The sequence below is a fragment of the Rhinopithecus roxellana genome, chromosome 5 (assembly GCF_007565055.1).
Source record: "Rhinopithecus roxellana isolate Shanxi Qingling chromosome 5, ASM756505v1, whole genome shotgun sequence".
Classification (NCBI taxonomy): Eukaryota; Metazoa; Chordata; class Mammalia; order Primates; family Cercopithecidae; genus Rhinopithecus; species Rhinopithecus roxellana.
This window is the reverse complement of record NC_044553.1, coordinates 110799345-110819271: the sequence shown is the minus strand read 5'-3', so window position 1 is coordinate 110819271 and position 19927 is coordinate 110799345. Positions and strand designations below refer to the sequence as shown.

General features: G+C 37.0%; 2 protein-coding genes across 3 annotated transcripts in view; one reads left to right on the top strand and one right to left on the bottom strand.

The window, feature by feature from the left end:
• Window positions 1–19927, top strand: part of PEAK1 (pseudopodium enriched atypical kinase 1) — a 300449-nt gene that overhangs the window by 192303 nt on the left and 88219 nt on the right. The gene's annotated exons all lie outside the window — the stretch shown is intronic.
• LOC104670086 (40S ribosomal protein S26) lies at window positions 19228–19697 on the bottom strand. Its single transcript, XM_010373268.2, has one exon. The coding sequence runs from the start codon at window positions 19658–19660 to the stop codon at window positions 19313–19315; it is 348 nt and encodes a 115-aa protein (XP_010371570.1). The 5' UTR covers window positions 19661–19697; the 3' UTR covers window positions 19228–19312.

Sequence of the window (19927 nt, the reverse complement as noted above, 5' to 3'; positions counted from 1 at the left end):
CTTTGTAAGGCAGCAAACAAGGAGAGCGAAAGAAGGAGAAACAAATTTTGTGATTTGTTTTCTATGAAAGAAAAAGGTTAAATGTGTGTTTTCATTTTTATTTTTTATGTTTCTACTTTATTTCATGTTTAAAAAAGTTATTCATTAGATTCCTTTGGAAAACTTGGGTCAAATCATTTTTCTGAATGTCCATTAGAACTCCTGTGATTCAGAAAAATTTTAGATCCTCAACTTTATTTTGAAAAAGAATAAAAAAAGAATTAATTCCATTACATCCTATCTCATCTGAATTTTTGAGGCCAACATATGCCCCAGTAGTGGCATTCTTGCTGTACTCTTTTTCTGAGTATAGTGTAGAGGAGAATCATCAGGAACACAGCTGGCACCTTGAGGAGCATGGCTTAAAATTGGCATTGCATGCTAAACGTGGGCAAGCCAACATTTGTTCGGTTAGTAATCTTTTCAGGCAGAGCCTTTGATTTGGCCCAAAATTCCTGCAGATTATCTTAGAAGTATTTTTATTTGCAGCCAGAATCCTTCACAAAACTTCTTAGTACATTCTGAAATACAAGCGTATGGGCTATAATGGTTTTTTAAATTCTCTTTTCTCTCTCACATTAACTGGTTTTCTTATAGTGTACATGAAATGTTTGCCCAGTTAGGTGCTTCATAAAAGAGATTCTTTCCAACAGCACATGTGTTCCAGAATAGCCTATTAGCTATATTATATAAATGGGAACTCTAGTTGATGGGATATTCATCTGTAAGAAAATATTCTCTCAGTACCCCTGGGCTTAGCAATACAGATCCTCACTATCATTTGTCTCACTTCAAAGCTAATTGAAATCAGCCAGCTTATGTTTCAAAATATCTACACGTATTACCAAGCATCTGGCTGCTCACAAATGATGAAGACATTTAATATAAAACCTGGTTAATGCACTACCCTCTCACCTCTAGAGAACAAATCTTGCCTAGGACACCCATAGTCTTACTTTAGTGTTGGTCTACAACAGAGCAATCATTTAGGTCCCCAAACTCATAATAATTTTATATAATCCCTCCCAAGTGACTGACCACGTGATAGATGTTAAAATGATCTTTGCTGGGCTCATTCACAACTGCAATGACAGAGTAGAAAGTTTATGTATAACCATCAGACCTAGAATATCTAGAGTACATTACATGTGGGTAAAGGGCATACGCTACAGTTTTTTAGTAACTTGAAGTTATTTTTTCTGATTATGAAAACAATAAATATTAAATGAATTCTGTTCTCATAGTAGAATATTTGGAAGACATACATTTCCATTCAATATCTTGTTATTTATTAGTCTTTCTATCTTTTTTATTAAGTTTATATACATTGTTTTTAGCAAAACTAGGATTATTCTGTATTTAGTTTCTAATCTATTTTTTAAATCTAGTTATATTTTATGAACATTTTTCAACTAAGTAATCATCTCCATTTTAATAACTATCTTACTCTCTCCTATTGCTATACTGTCTACGGGACATATAGATTGTCATTTCCCTGTCATAAATAACACATAAGAAATATCTGAGGAAACTTATTTGTGCATATAGATTAATCATTGAACATATCATTACCTTCCTTTAATATAAATTCCTAGAAATTAATTGCAAGATGAAAAGACATGAATTTTTAATGTACTTTGTTTGCTTTTACTTTGTTTCATTGTATTTTGCCTGGGGATGTTTTGATACATATTGCCTATTTTAAAAGCAGTTTGATGGATGATTAACTGGTTCTCCACGGTTTTTTAAATTTTAACTTGTATGAATTGTAGTGAGCTATTATATTGGCAACATTATAATTATGTTTACTCAAGTATCTCAGGTAATTTCTCATATACCTATCAGCTCCAATCATATGTTGATAAAAGGGATGTATTCCCTAGTCAAGTAACATCTAAGTGGTAACAAGGCAACTTTTAAAAGGCATTTAATTTTTTCTGAAATGCCTTGAAGCTTCTGAGTAAAAGTTGCAACTTTTAAGTAAATCAAACCTCAATGCATAGTACATTTTTGTTAATCAACTCTCTAAAACCAAATAATTTTACCAAGACTCCAAATGGTGCTTTGAAGATAATGAGTACTTTTTAAGTGCTACATATTGTTTTCAATTGAGTTTTATTCTTTGCAGTAATGGTAGCCAGAAAGTCATTTTTGTTTTTGTAGTATCTCAGTCAAAAGAGACTTTATTCTTTTTCCAGTCTTCACAGGCCTGACCCTTTGGTGTATGAGGACTGATGGGACTGCAGTGTGGACAACCCCATAATTAGACTTGCAATTATGGCAGCATTACACTCTACTAGGAAGTAAATTTGAGATATAAGGTTGATTTTTAATTTAGCACCTGTATAGGTATATCCTGACTAAAGAGTACCTACTATATGGTAACTGATACTAAAACCCTTATAATCACAGTATATAATTGTCTGTTGTTCACCAAATTAACTATGCTCATACATATAAAGAAATTATTTTACATTGATTTGCTTGTATAATAGCCCTCACTATTATATAAACAATGTGTACGCTCCCTCCAAATAACCATAAAAATCTTATCTTTTTGTGATAATTCAGATAATTGAAAAATTTCGGGGTCATCAATCATTTGCTGAATCATCTCATTTCCAATCCTTCCTTTCTACTCTTTCTGCCACTAGCCTAGTTAAGACCTCACTACCTCCCACCTGCACTTCTGAAACTGCCTCTGTATTATTCTCCCTACCTCCAGTCATTGCCTGTATTGCAGTTCATTATATACAGTGTACGTACATTAATCTTAATTTAGAGTATAGATATGATTATATTATCCTTCTGTCTAAAATATATATTTCATTAGCCGTACTCTTAGATCTAACTGGCATTCAACAATGTACATGATTTAATCCTAACTTCAAATTATATTATTGCTCATCTCATTGCATCTCACTGTTCATATGATTTCTTACCTTCATACCTTTCCTTGAGTAGTTTAGTATATCATTCCCTTCTCTCTCCACACCACCCCCACACTCACTTGCAACCAGGAACTAAGTGTAGTCTGTGCAGTGTGAAATGGGTAGCAATGGCCCACACATGGAAAAACGTATAGCCTTTCTGGTCTAGTGAATCAGAAAGGAGAAACTGGGGGAAAAAATGCAAAATATACCTGAGTGCAGTGGTGTGTGCCATTAGTCCCAGTTATTCAGTAGGCTGAGGCAGGAGGATCACTTGAGCTTAGAAGTTCAAGGCTTTAGTGCACTGTAATTGTGCCTGTGAATAACCACTGTATTCCAGCCTAGCATACATAGTAAGACCCCATTTCTTTAAAAAAAAAAAAAAAAAAAAAAAATCCTGGTTGTAGAACCAGACCAAGAAATATTAGAAAAGAGAATTAAAGACCAACATTCCTCATGAAAATAGAGGCATACTTCCTTAACAAAATGTTAGCTAATTAAATCCAACAATAAATAAAATGAATAATACAGTCATCCCGGGGTTACAATGTTGGTTTAATATCTGAACAATCTATCAACATAATTCACCATTTTAATAGAATGTAGGAGACCACAAAAAAAATTATTTCAATAAATGTGAGAAAACATTTGACAAAGTCTAACATCTTGTCATGACAAAAATGTTTGTATCAAAGTAATGGGCAAACTTTAGTATTATAAAGAAATTTCCCCGGTGGCTCACACCTGTAGTCCCAGCACTTTGGAGGCCGAGGCAGGTGAATCACGAGGTCAGGAGATCGAGACCATGCTGGCTAACATGGTGAAACCCCATCTCTACTAAAAATACAAAAAAATTAGCCAGGCGTGGTGGTGGGCGCCAGTAGTCCCAGCTACTCGGGAGACTGAGGCAGGAGAATGACTTGAACCTGGGAGGCGGAGCTTGCAGTGAGACGAGGTCGCGCCACTGCACTCCAGCCTGGGCGACAGAGTGAGATTCCATCTCAAAAAAAAAAAAAAAAAAGAGGAAAGAAAGAAAAAAAAGAAATTTCCTCAACCTGATTGAGGTTATCTACCAAATAAACCTACAGATAGCATTATATTCATCTTTGATGATGAATAGCTCAGTGCCTTCTGCCTAATGTCAGGAACAAGGCAAGGATGTCCACTCTTACCACTTTTATTTAACATGGTTCTAGAAGACTTATCCAGTGCAATAAGGCAAAATATAAAGGCATACAGATTGGAAAGGAAGAATTAAAACTAGCCTTATTTACAGATGACATGGTCATATATGTGGAAAACTCTAATGAGTTTTTTAAAAGATAATAAAATTTAGCAAGGTAGCATTATACACAGTCAATATACAAAAATCAGTTCATTTCTATATATTAGCAGTACACATTCAGAAAATGAAATTTTAAGAAGCAATTCCATTTACAGTAGCATCAAAAAACAAAGTATTTAGGATAAATTTAACAAAAAATATGAAAACTTCCAAAAGTTTGTGGAAATGAAAAAATATACAAACTTTATTTATTAACAAAAGCTCCACCCAGTTCAAGACACTTTTATAAGCAGTGATATCAACCATTTAGTCTATCCTTAAAGAACCTGGGGTTCTGGGGATTTAACCACATCAATGCAGTATATTTTACATTATTAACTGAATAAAAATGAGTTGCCCTTTAAAGAATTTTTTTAAGATTAGGAAACCAAAAGAAGTCGGAAGGAACCAAATCAGAACATTGAGGCAGATGCCTAATGAAAACTGTCAAAACATTGCTCTTGTTTAATGAGAAGAATGAACCAGGAATGTTGCTGTGGTGGAAGACTCTCTGGTGAAGCTTTTCGCAGCATTTTTCTGCTAAAGCTTTGGCTAACTTTCTCAAAACACTCTCATAATAATCAGATAGTATCATTCTTTTGCCCTTCAGAAAGTCAACAAGCAAAATGCCTTGAGTATCCCAGAAAACTGTTGTCATGACCTTTGCTGGCTACCAGTCCACTTTTGCTTTGAATGGACCATTTCCACGTCTTGGTAGCCATTGCTTTGACTGTACTTTGTGTTCCCCACAACCTGCCTTTTTTTTTTTTTTTTTTTTTTTTTTTTTTTTTTTTTTTTTTTAGACAGGGTCTCTCTTGGTCACCCAGGCTGGAGTACAGTGGCAAAGCTCACTGCCACCTCAACATCTCATACTCAAGTGATCCTCCCACCTCAGCCTCCTGAGCAGCTGAGACTGCTGGTGCATGCCACCATGCCCAGCTTTTTTAAAAAAATTTTTTGTACAGGCAGGGTCTCCCTGTGTTGCCCAGGCTGATCTTGAACTCCTAGGCTCAAGTGATCTGCCTCAGCCTCCCAAGGTGCTGAGATTCCAGGTGTGAGCCACTGCACCCTGCCTGTACTTTGTCTTTAAGATCGTACTGGTAAAGCCATGTTTCATCTCCTGTACAATTCTTCGAAGAAACGCTTCAGGATCTCGATCCTAGTTGTTTAAAATTTCCATTAAAATCTCTGCTCTTATCTGCAGCTGATCTAGGAGTAATGGTTTTGGCCCCCATTGAGTGGAAAGTTTGCTTAACTTTAATTTTTCAGCCAGAATCGTGTAAGCTGAACTAATATAAGATGTCTATGGTATTGGCTATTGTTTCTGCTACTAATCATCAGTCCTTTTACAATTAGGGCAGAACAAGATTAATTTTTTCGTCACAAATTAGTGTGAATGGATTGCCAGTGCAGGCTTTATCTTCAGCATCGTGTTGTTGCTTCTTAAAAGAAGTTATCCATTTGTAAACTACTGATTTCTTTGGGGCATTGACCCCATAAACTTTCATAAGGCATCAGTTCCTTCACCATGCTTCCACCCAAGCTTTACTATAAAGTTGATGTTTGTTCTTGCTTCAATTTTAGCAGAATTAATGTTTCTCTGATAAGGACTCTTCAAACTGATGTCTTATTCTTTTTAACACCTCAAACTAGATCCCATTCAGACATGCTATCACAACTTAGTATGAGTTTATTTGGTGCAGAAAAATTTTGAAATCTATGCGGTTTTTCCATAATATACATTTTCCATGAACTTTTCGAAGATCCCTCATATTAAAGACTTATACACTGAAAAATACAAAATGTTGCAAAGAGAAATTAAAGAAGACCTAAATAAATGGAGCAGTGTACTGTTTCATTGATCAGAGGACTCAAAAATATGTTAAGATGGCAGTCCTCAAATAGACATAAATTCACCGCAGTTCCAATCAGAATTACAACAGGTTTTTTGAAGATATGGACAAGTTGTTTTTAGATTTGTATGGGAAGATAAACAGCCTAGAATAGCTAAAACAATTTTGATGGAGTAAAGTTGGAAGACAAACTATTTGATTTCAAGATTTACTGTAAAGCTGTAGTAATCGAAACAGTCTGGTAGTGACAAAAACAAATATAAATATAAAATATATCTCAAAATGGATCATAAATCTAAGTGTAACAAAGGTATTCAACTTGTACATGAAACCACAGAGAAATGTGTTTGTTACGTGTGTTAGGCAAAGATTTCTTTAAAAGATCATTGACTAGGTGCAGGGGCAACATAACGAGACTCCATCTCAAAAAAAGAAAAAGATAATTAAAAGCATAAACTAAAAGAAGTTATCATTTAAATGTCCAGTGGGCCTTCTATAGCCATGGGTTCTGCATCTGTGGATTCAACCAACCACATATCGAAAATATTTTTCTTAAAAAGGTTGGTGTGTCTGTACTGAACATGTACAGACTTTTTATTGTCATTCCCTAACCAATATGACACAACAATTATTTACATTGTATTAGGTATTATAAGTAATCTAGAGATGATTTAAAGTATACAAGAAAATGCATAGGTTATATGCAATTACTATACCATTTTATATAAAGGACTTGAGCATTCTCAGGGGTCCCAGAATCAATCCCCCACAGACACTGAGGGATAGCTATACTTTATCAGATTTAAGAACTAGCTTTCCAAAAGACAGTTAAAAAGGCAATCCACAAACTGGGAGAAAATTTTTGCAAAACATATGTGATAAAGATCTTGTATCTAGAATACATGAAGAAGTTTTACAACTCAGTAAGCAAACCCAATTTAAAATGGGCAAATGATTTGAACATGAACTTCACAGTAAATATGTGAATGGTCAGTAAGCGCATGGGGAGATGCTTAACATCACTTATCTGACAAATGTAAATTTTAACAAAAGACCAACAATGCCAAGTGTTGACGAGGTTGTAGAGCAATTGGAATTCTCATATATCGCAAGTGGGAATGCAAAAATGGTACAAAGCTTTGAAAAACAATATAGTGGTAATACCCATATAAAGTTAAGCCACTCACCATTTGACCTAGCAATTCCATTTTAAGGTTGAAATGGTTGGTTCTGTGTCCCCACCCAAATCTCTTGTCAAATTGTAATTCCCAGTGTTGGAGGCCTGGTGGAGGTGATTGAATCATGGGGCCGGACTCCCCCATTGCTGTTCTCACGATAGAGTTCTTACGAGAGATCTGGTTGTTGTAAAGTGTGTGACACCTTCCTCTTCACTTCTCTCTCTTCTGCTGGCCATATGAATATGTGCTTGCTTCCCTTTTGCTTTCTGCCATGATTGTAAGTTTCCTGAAGCCTCCCTAGAAACAGAAACCTGTACAGCCTGCCTGCAGAACTATGAGCCAATTAAACCTTTTTTTTTTTTTTTTTTCTTGAGACGGAGTCTTGCTCTGTCACCCAGGCTGGAGTGTAGTGGTGTGATCTCTGCTCACTGCAAGCTCCACGTCCCGGGTTCACGCCTTCTCCTGCCTCAGCCTTCCGAGTAGCTGGGACTACAGGCGCCTGCTACCAAGCCTGGCTAATTTTTTTTTTTTTTTTTTTTTTTTTTTTTTAATAGAGACAGGGTTTCACCATGTTAGCCAGGATGATCTTGGTCTCCTGACCTCGTGATCTGCCCGCCTCGGCCTCCCAAAGTGCTGGGATTACAGATGTGAGCCACCGTGCCCGGCCTAAACCTCTTTTCTTTATAAATTACCCAGTCTTGGGTATGTCTTTATAGAGGTGTGAGAATGAACAGATACAAAGGTGTTTACGCAACTGAAATGAAAACACATGCCCACCCAGGAATGTGTTCGTGAATGTTTATAATAGTGGAGAAGAATGCATTATGGTATATCCATTCCATGGAATCATACTGGCCATAAAAAGGAACCAAATAGTGATACACACAAGATTAATGTATCTCAAAAACAACATGGTAAGTGAGGCAAGTCAAACATGACTACTATGTAATATATAATTCTATTTATATGAAATTCTAGAAAAGGAATAACAATAGTGACTGACAGCAGATTGAACTGGTTATTGAGGCCAGGAGTTAGGGAGAAGGGATCAAGTACAAAGGGACACAAGGACACTTTGTTTGAGTGAGGGAATTGTTCTATATCTTCATTGTTATGTTGGTTATACAGTTGTATACAAATAACAAAAATTATCAAACTGTACACTTAAAATTGGTGAATGTTATTGTAGGCAAATAATGTCTTAATAAACAAGAAGGAAAATAAATCCTGTTCATCGTGTAAGCCCAGGTTTGTGCCACCTGTTTTTTGTTTTTGTTTTTTTGAGACAAAGTCTCACTCTGTCACCCAGGCTGGAGTGCAGTGGTGCAATCTTGGCTCACTGTAACCTCTGCCGTGTAGGTTCAAGCGATTCTCCTGCCTCAGCTGTCCAAGTAGATGGGATTACAGGCGCCTGCTACCACGCCTGGCTAATTTTTGTAGTTTTAGTAGAGACGGGGTTTCACCATCTTGGCCAGGCTGGTCTTGAACTCCTGTCCTCGTGATCCACCCACCTCGGTCTCCCAAAGCGCTAGGATTACAGTCATGAGCCACCGCGTCTGGCCGCCACCTGTTTTTAAAACCTTTATTTTTTCTACTGGAAGCCATGTAGAAATGATCTCTGAACTCCCAGAACTCTTTATCTGTAAATCTTAGGGTCCTAATTATCATTTTCTGTGTTTTGTCATTTTATTTATATATTTCTACTCCCCTACTAGGCTAATTTCTTTGTGTATAGGGACAATTTTTTATTTTACCTTGATTCTCCCAAAGCCTAATTTTTGCATGTCTTGTTCTATTTCCTTTTCTTGAAAGCATTGCATAGAACATTATTCCAGTTAATGAAGGGTTCCAGTTAATTGGATTTCAGTCTTTTCTGACTGCAAACATACTGCTTTCAGAATACATTCAGCATAGGGAATTACGATCTTTCAGAATTTTCTTTATTCAAAAGAATTTTTTTCAAATTTCAAGCTTATGTGTTCCTTTAAAAAGATGTTTATTGCTAATAAATGAAAAATTCACTTTTGCTAATACTGAACTTTAGGAGTATTACATTGATCCTTATATAAGGGACATCAGGTATAATAATTCAAATATCTCAGGCTGGGATTTTGTAAAAGAGCTAGAAATGCTCTCTGATGAGATGTTTCTCATATCACTCTTTATAAAAAGCCAGGGTCATAACATTAAATCAGAATTAATTTATGACTTTTTCTTAGGACTTTTGAGATAACATTGCCCTGGTTTGTTGTTTGTAGATAATCTACATACAAGTATAGAGTTTAGTGAGTAGAGCAGATAAATAAAATGTCCTTTGTCTGGCCTCTGTTGAATAGGAACAAGCAAACTTTAGAAAGAAAATGGACTGAATAAATTTTTGTCAGATTCTCTTATGAGTCTCTGGTATGTCTGTATTTTGTCTTGTTGAGTCCAGAGGAGATCCATGTGCTTTAGATGACACAATTGTATAAACAGCATATAAAATAAATAAACTTTTATTTATTTTAAAAGTTAGGAACCTGACTTACCTTTTTTCCCAAAGTTAGGGCTATTCCACTTCCCCAAGTAAGCAAGGCTAATTTTTTATTTTCTCAAAAGGAACTTTAAATCCAAAGAACTTGAACAGGTAGTCAACTGGACCAACAGTTCAATACCAAATATACCAAAGAGGTCATTGAATCTGAGATATTATGAACTAGGAAAAGTACTAAAAAGAGAATCTTGGCCACTAAAAATTCTTGGCTGAATTCCCAGCTTAGCCACCCTAATGGCTCTAATAGCTTAACCTTGGAGGGAATGTTCACTTTCCCTGAATCTGTTTCTTTATCTATAAAATGGAAATGAAAAATCTTTCTTTATAAGTTTATTTTGAAAATTCAATGATTGTATATTTTAGTTTCTAGAACATCTTCATATCCAATAGTTATTAGTTCTTTCCCATACTTGATCATAAGAAACATAACTTGTATGAGTCTTGTAAAAGGATAAGATGAGGAACTCAGTAAATAATAATGAATAAATGTTTTATGAAAACACTAGAGTAGGAAACAGTATTTTGCATTTTTAATCATGATCAATTTTGAATATAAATTATGATCAAACTTGTTTACAGTCCCCTTTTTTTTTTTTTTTTTTTTTTTTTTTTTGAGATGGAGTTTCACTCTTTTCTCCTAGGCTGGAGTGCAATGGCGTGATCTTGGCTCACTGCAACCTCTGCCTCACGGGTTCAAGTGATTCGTCTGCCTCAGCCTCTTGAGTAGTTGAGATTATAGGTGCCCGCCACCATGCCTGGCTAATGTTTGTATTTTTAGTAGAGATGGGGTTTCACCACATTGGCCAGGCTGATCTCAAACTCCTGATCTCAGATGATCCACCCACCTTGGTCTCCCAAAGTGCTGGGATTACAGGCGTGAGCCGCCATGCCCAGCCTGCAGTCGCTTTTATTGAATAATAATCATAGCAGTAATAAGTCATTATTTTATTTTGCTCAGCATTTATATGCTGAGTAATTTTGCTGTTAATAAATCAACATTATTTACCCAGAATTGAACTCACCTCCATGGTATCTTAGTGGAGCCATAGAACCTGTACTATCCAGAATTTCATCCATGTTTAATATTGTATGGTACATCAAGCCACAATATTCCTTTATTTGTGTAACCTTAATACTTTGCAGAAAATTCATTTTAAAAATCTATTGTTTTGAAACACCTTAAAAGATAAAATAAACTTACATGCCTTGAGAAGTAATATGCTGTAACACTGGGGACAGTATACTTCTTGTATATGGGCCAATTTTAAGTACTTTAGGTTTTACAGGGCATAGTCTCTGTTGCAACTACTCAGTTTGCCTTTGTAGCACAAAAGCAGGTATAGGCAATGTGTGAATGGATGCATTTGCCTGTTTTAATGAAACTTTATTTACAAAAAGACATGGAAGACCAGATTTTACGCATGGTATGTAGTTTGCTGATCTCTACTGTAATAAAATAGCACAGATCTAGAAGTAGAAAACCCTGTAGATAATCATTCCTGATGTAAACTAGCTGAATATTGCTAAAAAACCAAATCATTAAACTTCCTTGTGATTTTTAAAATTTTTTAAATTTTTTTAATTTTTATTTATTCATTTATTTATTTTGAGACAAAGACTTGCTCTGTTGCCCTGAGCACACAAAGCCAGAATGCATTGGTGCAACCTCCATTCACTGCAACCTCCTCCTCCCAGGTTCAAGCGATTCTCCTGCCTCAGCCTCCCGAGTAGCTGGGATTACAGGTACCTGTCACCACACCTGGCTGATTTTTGTATTTTCACTAGAGATGGGGTTTCACCCTGTTGGCCAGTCTGGTCTCAAACTCCTGACCTCAGGTGATCTGCCCACCTCTGCCTCCCAAAGTGTTGGGATTACAGCCGTGAGCCACTACGCCCAGCCTGAATTTATTTTCTTAATCAGTGATTTCTCTTCCTATTTTAGGATTCCTATTCCTTCAGTTTCCTATTTAAAATTTTATCTTTGGTCATCAAAAGTTGTCTGGTCCAAAAGACACTTTTTCCTGAAGGGTATGGAGGTAATCTAAGAACAAAATCAGTGCAGAGTCTTGACTTTTTACTGGATTTAAAATCCTGGGTTTAAAATGAATTACATATATATATTGCTTCTTCTCTTTGGGAACTTTGAGATCTAAAAGAACTTCAACTTTATGATCTGCAAGAACAAACTAATGACTTGTACATCAATATATTGCCAATAACTTTAGTGATAGAAGTTTTAATATACATCTCTGGTATATATGGAAACTATAAGTTGAATGTAGGTTGTGTAAAAATAATTGCATTATATTTCCTTAGTATAACATAACCAATGAATATAAGGATAGTTGCCATTTTTAATCACTTATGCTGTAGCACTTGGTTATCCTGTTCGATCTCTGTAACAGCTGATAGTTGCTATTGTTAATTCTTATTTGACAGATGAGGAAACTAAAGACCAAAGACATAAATAACTGGCCCAGGGATACATAGACAGGGAAAGTGTCAGAGCTGAGACCAAACTCAGTGTGTTACTTTCTTATTACTGTTATAACCAACTGTCATAAACATAATTGTTTAAAACAATACATTTATTATCTTGGAGTTTAGGAGACTGGAAATCTGAAATAAGTTTCACTGGGCTAGAATCAAGGTTTGGGCAGGGCTGCATTCCTTCAGAAGGCTCTAAGGGAGAATCCATATAAGGTAACAATTTCACAGGTTCTGGGGATTTGGACGTCTTTGTGGGGTCATTATTCTGCTTACCACACCCAGTGAAAAAAAGAAATTTAAAATATTCCATTGTATCCTCTCAGCATCTTATAGAAAGGAAGACCAGTTATCATCCCATTGTGCAGGTAAAGGATCCTGAGGCAGAAGGAATTTGTGACTTTGCCAGAGTTTTCTAACTAGTTAGCCCGAAGGGATCTTTTAAGTCCAGAAAACTCTCTTCTGTATCATGCTTCCATAACGTTTTTATCAGCATTAGGCATCTGATGCTAATATAGGTGTATTGCTTTCATGTCTCTAGATAATCAAATTTGAATTCAACCCAAATTAGACTTGATTCAGTGCCCTTGCCATCTGTTAGCTTGTTTCATAGTTTCTGGTATAAAAGACATCTTTTCCTGAAGGATAAAGAAATAAGCCCGGGATAAAATGGATGCAGTGTCTTGACTTCATTCGGGTTACTTTGAAAATCTCCATTTGCTAGTGTTTAGACTCAATAGCTGAAAGTACATATATGGAAATCTTGGACTTTCTATGTCCTCTCTTATATGTCGCAAACATTTTTTTTCTTTATATTAAAAAAGAGACATAAAAGGGTTATCTTAGACTAGACTGTTTTTTAGATCTGGTTTCAATTTTCTTTGTATAGAACTTTTTTCAACACTCATTTCCTGGCTTTCCATTATGCCAGTAAATAGTTGAATCTATACTGTCAGTTTACTTGTTAGTCTGTAGACAAATCTTTCCTAATTTCCAAAAATAGTTAAGAACATACTGGAGATAGTCCTTCAAAAATTAGTACAATGGAAAGAAACCCTTTGGGTAACATCTGTGTTTTATTGCTGCTATACAAAGCAGTATAATTGAGGTGGTAAGGACAAATATTATTATTTAATAATTGGTCATAACTTCCTATTTTTCTTAGGCCATTCTTTCAGTTTTTCATCAGTGAGTTAGTTCTCTACAGTTAAATATTTCTGTCTTACCAAAACCAGGTATTTTCACATATTTCACACATTAGGCTTTAGCTGTTTTTGTTTTTTTTTTTTGTTTTTTTGTTTGTTTGTTTGTTTGTTTGTTTGTTTGTTTGTTTGTTTTGAGGCGGAGTCTCGCTCTGTCGCCCGGACTGGAGTGCAGTGGCTGGATCTCAGCTCACTGCAAGCTCCGCCTCCCGGGTTTACGCCATTCTCCTGCCTCAGCCTCCCGAGTAGCTGGGACTACAGGAGCCCGTCACCTCGCCCGGCTAGTTTTTGTATTTTTAGTAGAGACGGGGTTTCACCATGTTAGCCAGGATGGTCTCGATCTCCTGACCTCGTGATCCGCCTGTCTCGGCCTCCCAAAGTGCTGGGATTACAGGCTTGAGCCACCGTGCCCGGCCGCTTTAGCTGTTTTTTAACCCATCATTTTATATTGTTTTGTTCTAAATAGAAGATTGGTTTTTTTCTCTCGTTTTCCTGGCTTTTTTACTTTGGCAGGAAGAACGGTGTTTTTTTCCCTATATAACATTGCCTGCAATTCATAGTTCTTCTAGTTAATGCAAGCATTGTAATTAAGAAAATAGAAGAAAAGATGAACATAATATTCACCGTAAGAGGAAGTTGCTGGCCTCACTGATAGAAGTCCTGTGGAAACAATACCGAGAGTGACGGTATCGTTTTCCCAAAGATACTAGTGACTCTAGACAAGGGAGTGGTCAAGTACAGAGGGAAATTGGATGTGCTGAGATCAGAAACTAGAGAAGATATGTGGTTACCAAAGATTACAGAAACAGCATGATTGCAGAGTTGAATGGGACTTTGTAATGAGTCAGGCCTGGGTTCAAATCCCAGCATACTACTTAAAAGTGGTATAGCTTGGGCAAGGAATTGAATATCTTCAATCCGCCATTTTATTAAAATGTACTAAAATGATGATAGTTACTGCCCCTCAAGATTATTGTATTGAATTAAAGATGTGTCATACATAGTAGTATTCAAAGCACAGTATATAGTAGCTATAAAGATAAAAGCAACAGATTTAAGTTGATGGGCGGATGCAAAGCACAGTTTGCTTAAGGTTGGATTTTCTCACCAACTCTGTTGAAAGTCTTGGGGAAGAGCCACACTCAGAGCCTTGTCCCTTATTTCGGAGTAGCACAGATCCATTTTTAGCCTAACCTGTTCCTAGGCCTGTATGAGCCTGGAGCTGAGCAGGAGCACTGTGAGAGTCTTGAAAGAAAAATTGGAAGCCTAACTGGAAATGTAAAATATGGTTTTCTTGTTAGAACCCCTTTATCAACCAAAGTCCATGGTTTACATTAGGATTTACTCTTTTTGTTGTACATTCTATGAGTTTTGACAAATGTGTAATGACAACTGTGTAATGTATCCACCATTATAGTATCATATAGAATAGTTTCACTGCCCTAAAATTCTGTTCTGCTCCACCTATTCATTCCTCCATTCCCCTTTATTCCTGGCAACCACTGATCTTTTTACTATGTCAACATTCGGTTTTGCATTTTCCAGAATGTCATATATTTAGAACCATACAGTATCTAGCCTTTTCAGATTGATTGGCCTCTTTCACTTAATAATGTACATCTAGTGTTCTTCTATGTCTTTGTCTTTTCTTGGGTTGGTAACTCATTTTTGTCATTAGATAGAATTTGTTGTATGGGTATACCACAGTTTATTCACTTTCCTTGGTTCAAGTTTTAGCAATTATGAATAAAATGACTGTAAACATTTTTTCTTTCATAATTGAGATTTTATTGGTTGTGTTGAGGATCAGTCCACAGACATCTCAATTTGTACACAATTCTTAACATATGTATCAAGAATCTAAAAAGCTATGTGTTGCAGTTCTTTTTTAAAGTTATTCCAGTGACTTTCCAGCTTGAAATTTGGAGGCAGAGTTTCCTTATGTGGCTATCAAGTACTGGCTATCAAGCATCTTCACATGTTCATAAGCTGTTAACATACATCCTACCAATTCACAATTTAATGGCATATATACTACATACTCAAAGTTTTCGTCTTTCACAGCACATTAAGAGTAATTAGGGAAACAGACTGCCACAACCAAAGACGTTACAGAGTGCACACAATTCTGATAAGGAGAGCCATGATCAAGGAGTATTTTTCTTTAGGAATCAATTCTACTATAAAACAACATGGGAACAGAAGTAATTTAAAATGTTCAAGAGATTAAATGCAGGACTGTGGCTCCATGTTGCCATTTAGTATACTTTGAATTATAGGATATAACTATATCCTAAAACTAACCCCTCATCTATGGAACGTTAAGCTGAAACCCAAGACAGTCAAAGCCTCCCATAACTCAGTATCCCACACTATCTGCTGTTGCACCAAAAACTAACCAGCAAATTATTTAACTTCTTAAAAAAAAAAAAAAAAAGGCATTTGATCTTAAAAAAAAAAAAAGGGGGGGGGATGAAATGGAATTCCATGCTTCTTGAAAATGTGTCTAGAGCTACTAAAAAAACTTGCACTTACAAAATAGTTGATAAAAATATTCCTCTGGATTGTACAAAAAGAGAAATAGTGACCACAGATAAGACATGATATAAGATATTAATCAGACTTGGCTTCTTTCTCTCTGGCTTCGTCAAAGGCTGGACACACCTCGGTTTTAGTCTTAACATTTTCTGCAGGTAAATCTTCTTTAGTTTCTTGATTAGCCACTTTGGCCTGTTTTCCCTTTGTTCCCCTTTTCCCTTTTTAGGAACTTTTTTGTCTGAAGATTTATCCTTTCCTGCTGCTTTTTTTTTTTTTTTTTTTTTTTTTTTATACAGTTTCACTCTGTTGCTCAGGCTGGAGTGCAGTGGTGCAGTTTCGGCTTACTGCAACCTCTGCCTCCTGGGTTCAAGCGATTCTCCTGCCTCAGCCTCCCGAGGATTACAGGTGCCCACCACTACTCCAAGCTAATTTTTTTTATTTTCAGTAGAGACGGGGTTTCACCATGTTGCCAGGCTGGTCTCGAACTCCTGACCTCGTGATTCGCCTGCCTTGGCCTCCCAAAGTGCTGGGATTAGCTTCCTTTCCACTTTTGCAGGAGCAGATTTAGCTGACCACCAGGCCAATCTCCTTGGGCTCTTTCTTCGCTGCCCTTTGGCTGAACTGACTTTCCTCTTGGGCATGTTGGCAGTGGGAAGGGTATGACCTGGTGCCTGTGGGCTGTGGTGCAATGAGAGCCTTTGTGAAGTTGGGCTGCCTGGACACTGCTGCTTCTCTCACCACCCAAGCTGCTCCTATAAACACTTATGTACAGGTTTTGTTTGGCATAAGTTTTCAGCTCTTTTGGGTAAATGCCAAGAAGTTTGATTGCTGGATGGTATGGTAAGAGTTATATTTAGTTTTTCAAGAAAGTACCATACTGTCTTCCAAAGAGTCTGTACCATTTTGCATTCCTGACAGCAGTGGATAAGTTTCTGTTACTCCACATTCTGCTATCTTTTCGTTTTGTCACTACTGTAGATTTTAGACATTCTAATAGGTTTGTAGTGGTACCTTACTGTTTTAATTTGCAATTCCCTAATAACATATGGTGTGGTGCATCTTTTTATTTGCTGTCTGTATATCATCTTTATCTGTTTCTTTGGGTCTTTTGCACATTTTTTTAATTGGTTGTTCATTTTCTTACTATTGAGAATTAAGAGTTCTTTTTGTATTTTGGATAACAGCCCCTTTGCAGATATGTGTTACAAATATTTCGTATCACTATGTGGCTTGTGTTCTCATTTTCTTCACAGTATCTTTTGCAGAGCAGTTTTTTATTTCAATGAAATTCAGCTTACCAGTGCTTTCTGTCAAGGATCATGATCATGCCTTTGGTGTCAAATCTAAAAAGTCATCACTAAACCCAACATTGTCTAGATTTTCTTCTATGTTATCATGTAGGAGTTTTATTGTTTTATGTTTTACATTGAGGCCATTGATTCATTGGGAGTTAATTTCTGTGAAGGATATAGTATCTGTGTTGAGATTTTTTTTTTATTTGGATGTCCAGTTGTTTCAGTGCCATTTGTGAAAAAGGCTATGCTTTCTCCACTGAATTTCCTTTGTCAGAGATGAATTGACTGTATTTGTATGGATCTGTTTCTGGGCTATCTGTTCTGTCCCATTGATCTATTTGTCTGTTCTTTTGCCAGTATCACACTGTCTTGATTACTGTAGCTTTATAGTATGTCTTGAAGTTGGGTAATGTCAGTCCTCCAATTTTGCTCTTCATCAAAATTGTGTTTATTCTTCTGGTTGTGCTCTTGATTTTAAAACACAAGAATAAAACTTCATCATTGTATTCTGCTTTGCCTACTTATTCAAGCAATAATATAAATAATTTTTAAATTTTTACAATTACTGTTTCCCAGATTTTTATCATCTCTGTGTTTTATTGACTATTGAACAATACTGGTTTGAACTGCGTGGGTCCACTTACATGCAGATTTTTTTCAATAAAAGTTACGGTGAGAGTGCCTGCCTCTCTTGTCTCCCATTCCACCTCCTCTTCTGCCTCTGCCACTCTTCAGACAGCAAAACCAACCCCTACTCTTCTTCCTCTTCCTCAGCCTACTCAACATTAAGACAATGAAGATGAAGACCCTTACAATGATCCACTTTCACTTAATGCATAAATACATTTTCTTTTATGATTTTCTTTTTCTTTTTTTTCCAAGACAGGGTCTGGCTCTGTTGCCCAGGCTGGAGTGCAGTGGTATGATCATAGCTCACTGCACCCTCTGCCTCTTTTGGGCTCAAGCCATCCTCCCATCTCAGCCTACCAAGTAGCTGGGACTGCAGGTGCACGCCACCACACCCAGCTAATTTTTATATTTTTGGTAGAGGCAGGGTTTTGCCATGTTGCCCAGGCTGCTCTTAAACTCCTGAGCTCAAGCAGTCTGCCCACCTCGGCCTCCCAAAGATGATTTTCTTTTTTCGTTTTTGGTTTTGTTTTGTTTTGTTTTGTTTTGTTTTGAGATGGAGTCTCTCTCTGTCACCTAGGCTGGAGTGCAGTGGCACAATCTCGGCTCACTACAAGCTCCGCCTCCTGGGTTCATACCATTCTCCTTCTCCTGCCTGAGCCTCCCGAGTAGCTGGGACTACAGGCGCCCGCCACCATGCCCAGCTATTTTTTTTCATATTTTTAGTAGTGACGGGGTTTCACCGTGTTAGCCAGTATGGTCTCTATCTCCTAACCTCGTGATCCGCCTGCCTTGTCCTCCCAAAGTGCTGGGATTACAGGTGTGAGTCACCACACCCAGCTCCAAAGATGATTTTCTTAATAATATTTTCCTTTATCTAGTTTACTTTTTTGTAAAAATGTAGTATATAGTACATACAATGTACAAAATATGTGTTAATCAACTGTTTATGTTATGAGTAAGGCTTCTGGTCAGCAGCAGGCTATTAGTAGTTAGGTTCTGTGGGAGTCAAAAGTTACATGCAGATTTTTTATTACATGAGGGGTCGGCACTCCTAACCCATGTTGTTCAAGGATCTGAGAAATAATCTATTGCTAAATTCCAAGGTGCACAATTGAGCAATACCCCACAAATCCAGGCAGAAAACATGATGCTTCTTGAACATAGAGGTTATAAATAGCTAAATGTGAAACTGCATGAAAAAGGGCACAGCACCCAGTCTTTTTTTTTTTTTTTTTTTTAAGTACAATTTCCATTTTATTTTTCTCCAGAGAATAGTCTGTCTCAGTCTTAAGGACTCAGCTCCTTACATGGGCTTTGGTGGGGGACGTGGGGCAGCACCCGCAGGTCTAAATCGGGGAGGGGGTGTTCGGTCCTTGCGGGCTTCACGAGATCGATTCCTGACTACTTTGCTGTGAATTGCACAACTCACACAGTAATGTAGCTTCACATACAGCTTGGGAAGCACATAGGCATCAAAGACGCTCGCTTCAGAAATGTCCCTGACCGCTGCGGCCTCCACTATGTTTCGAATGACGAATTTCTTAATGGCCTTGTCCTTGGGCACGCATCGGGCACAGTTAGTGCAGCGAATAGGCTGCACATGGCCGCGGCCCTTTTTGGCACGACCGTTGTTCCTTCTTTTCTTTGTCATTTTGGACTTACGGACCAAAGAGCAGCACCCAGTCTTAGATTACACGCAGCTTTAACTAGAAGACTGCATTAATATTAAAGCTTAGCCTGATTTGGAACAATATTGGAGTCTAAAATGAATACCAAGTTTGACAAAAAGCAGATGAATCAGATGCACAGAGCAAGCCAGTGTGATCTAAGTATGACATCTAACACAGGGTTAGAGATTCTACTTCTGCTTCTGTCTTTAAGATACAATGCTGAATTAGTCATTTATGGCCCTAGCTAA

What these genes read in the sequence shown, in the direction of transcription:
- LOC104670086 (XM_010373268.2), bottom strand. Translation starts at nt 19,660, where the DNA reads ATGACAAAGAAAAGAAGGAACAACGGTCGTGCCAAAAAGGGCCGCGGC.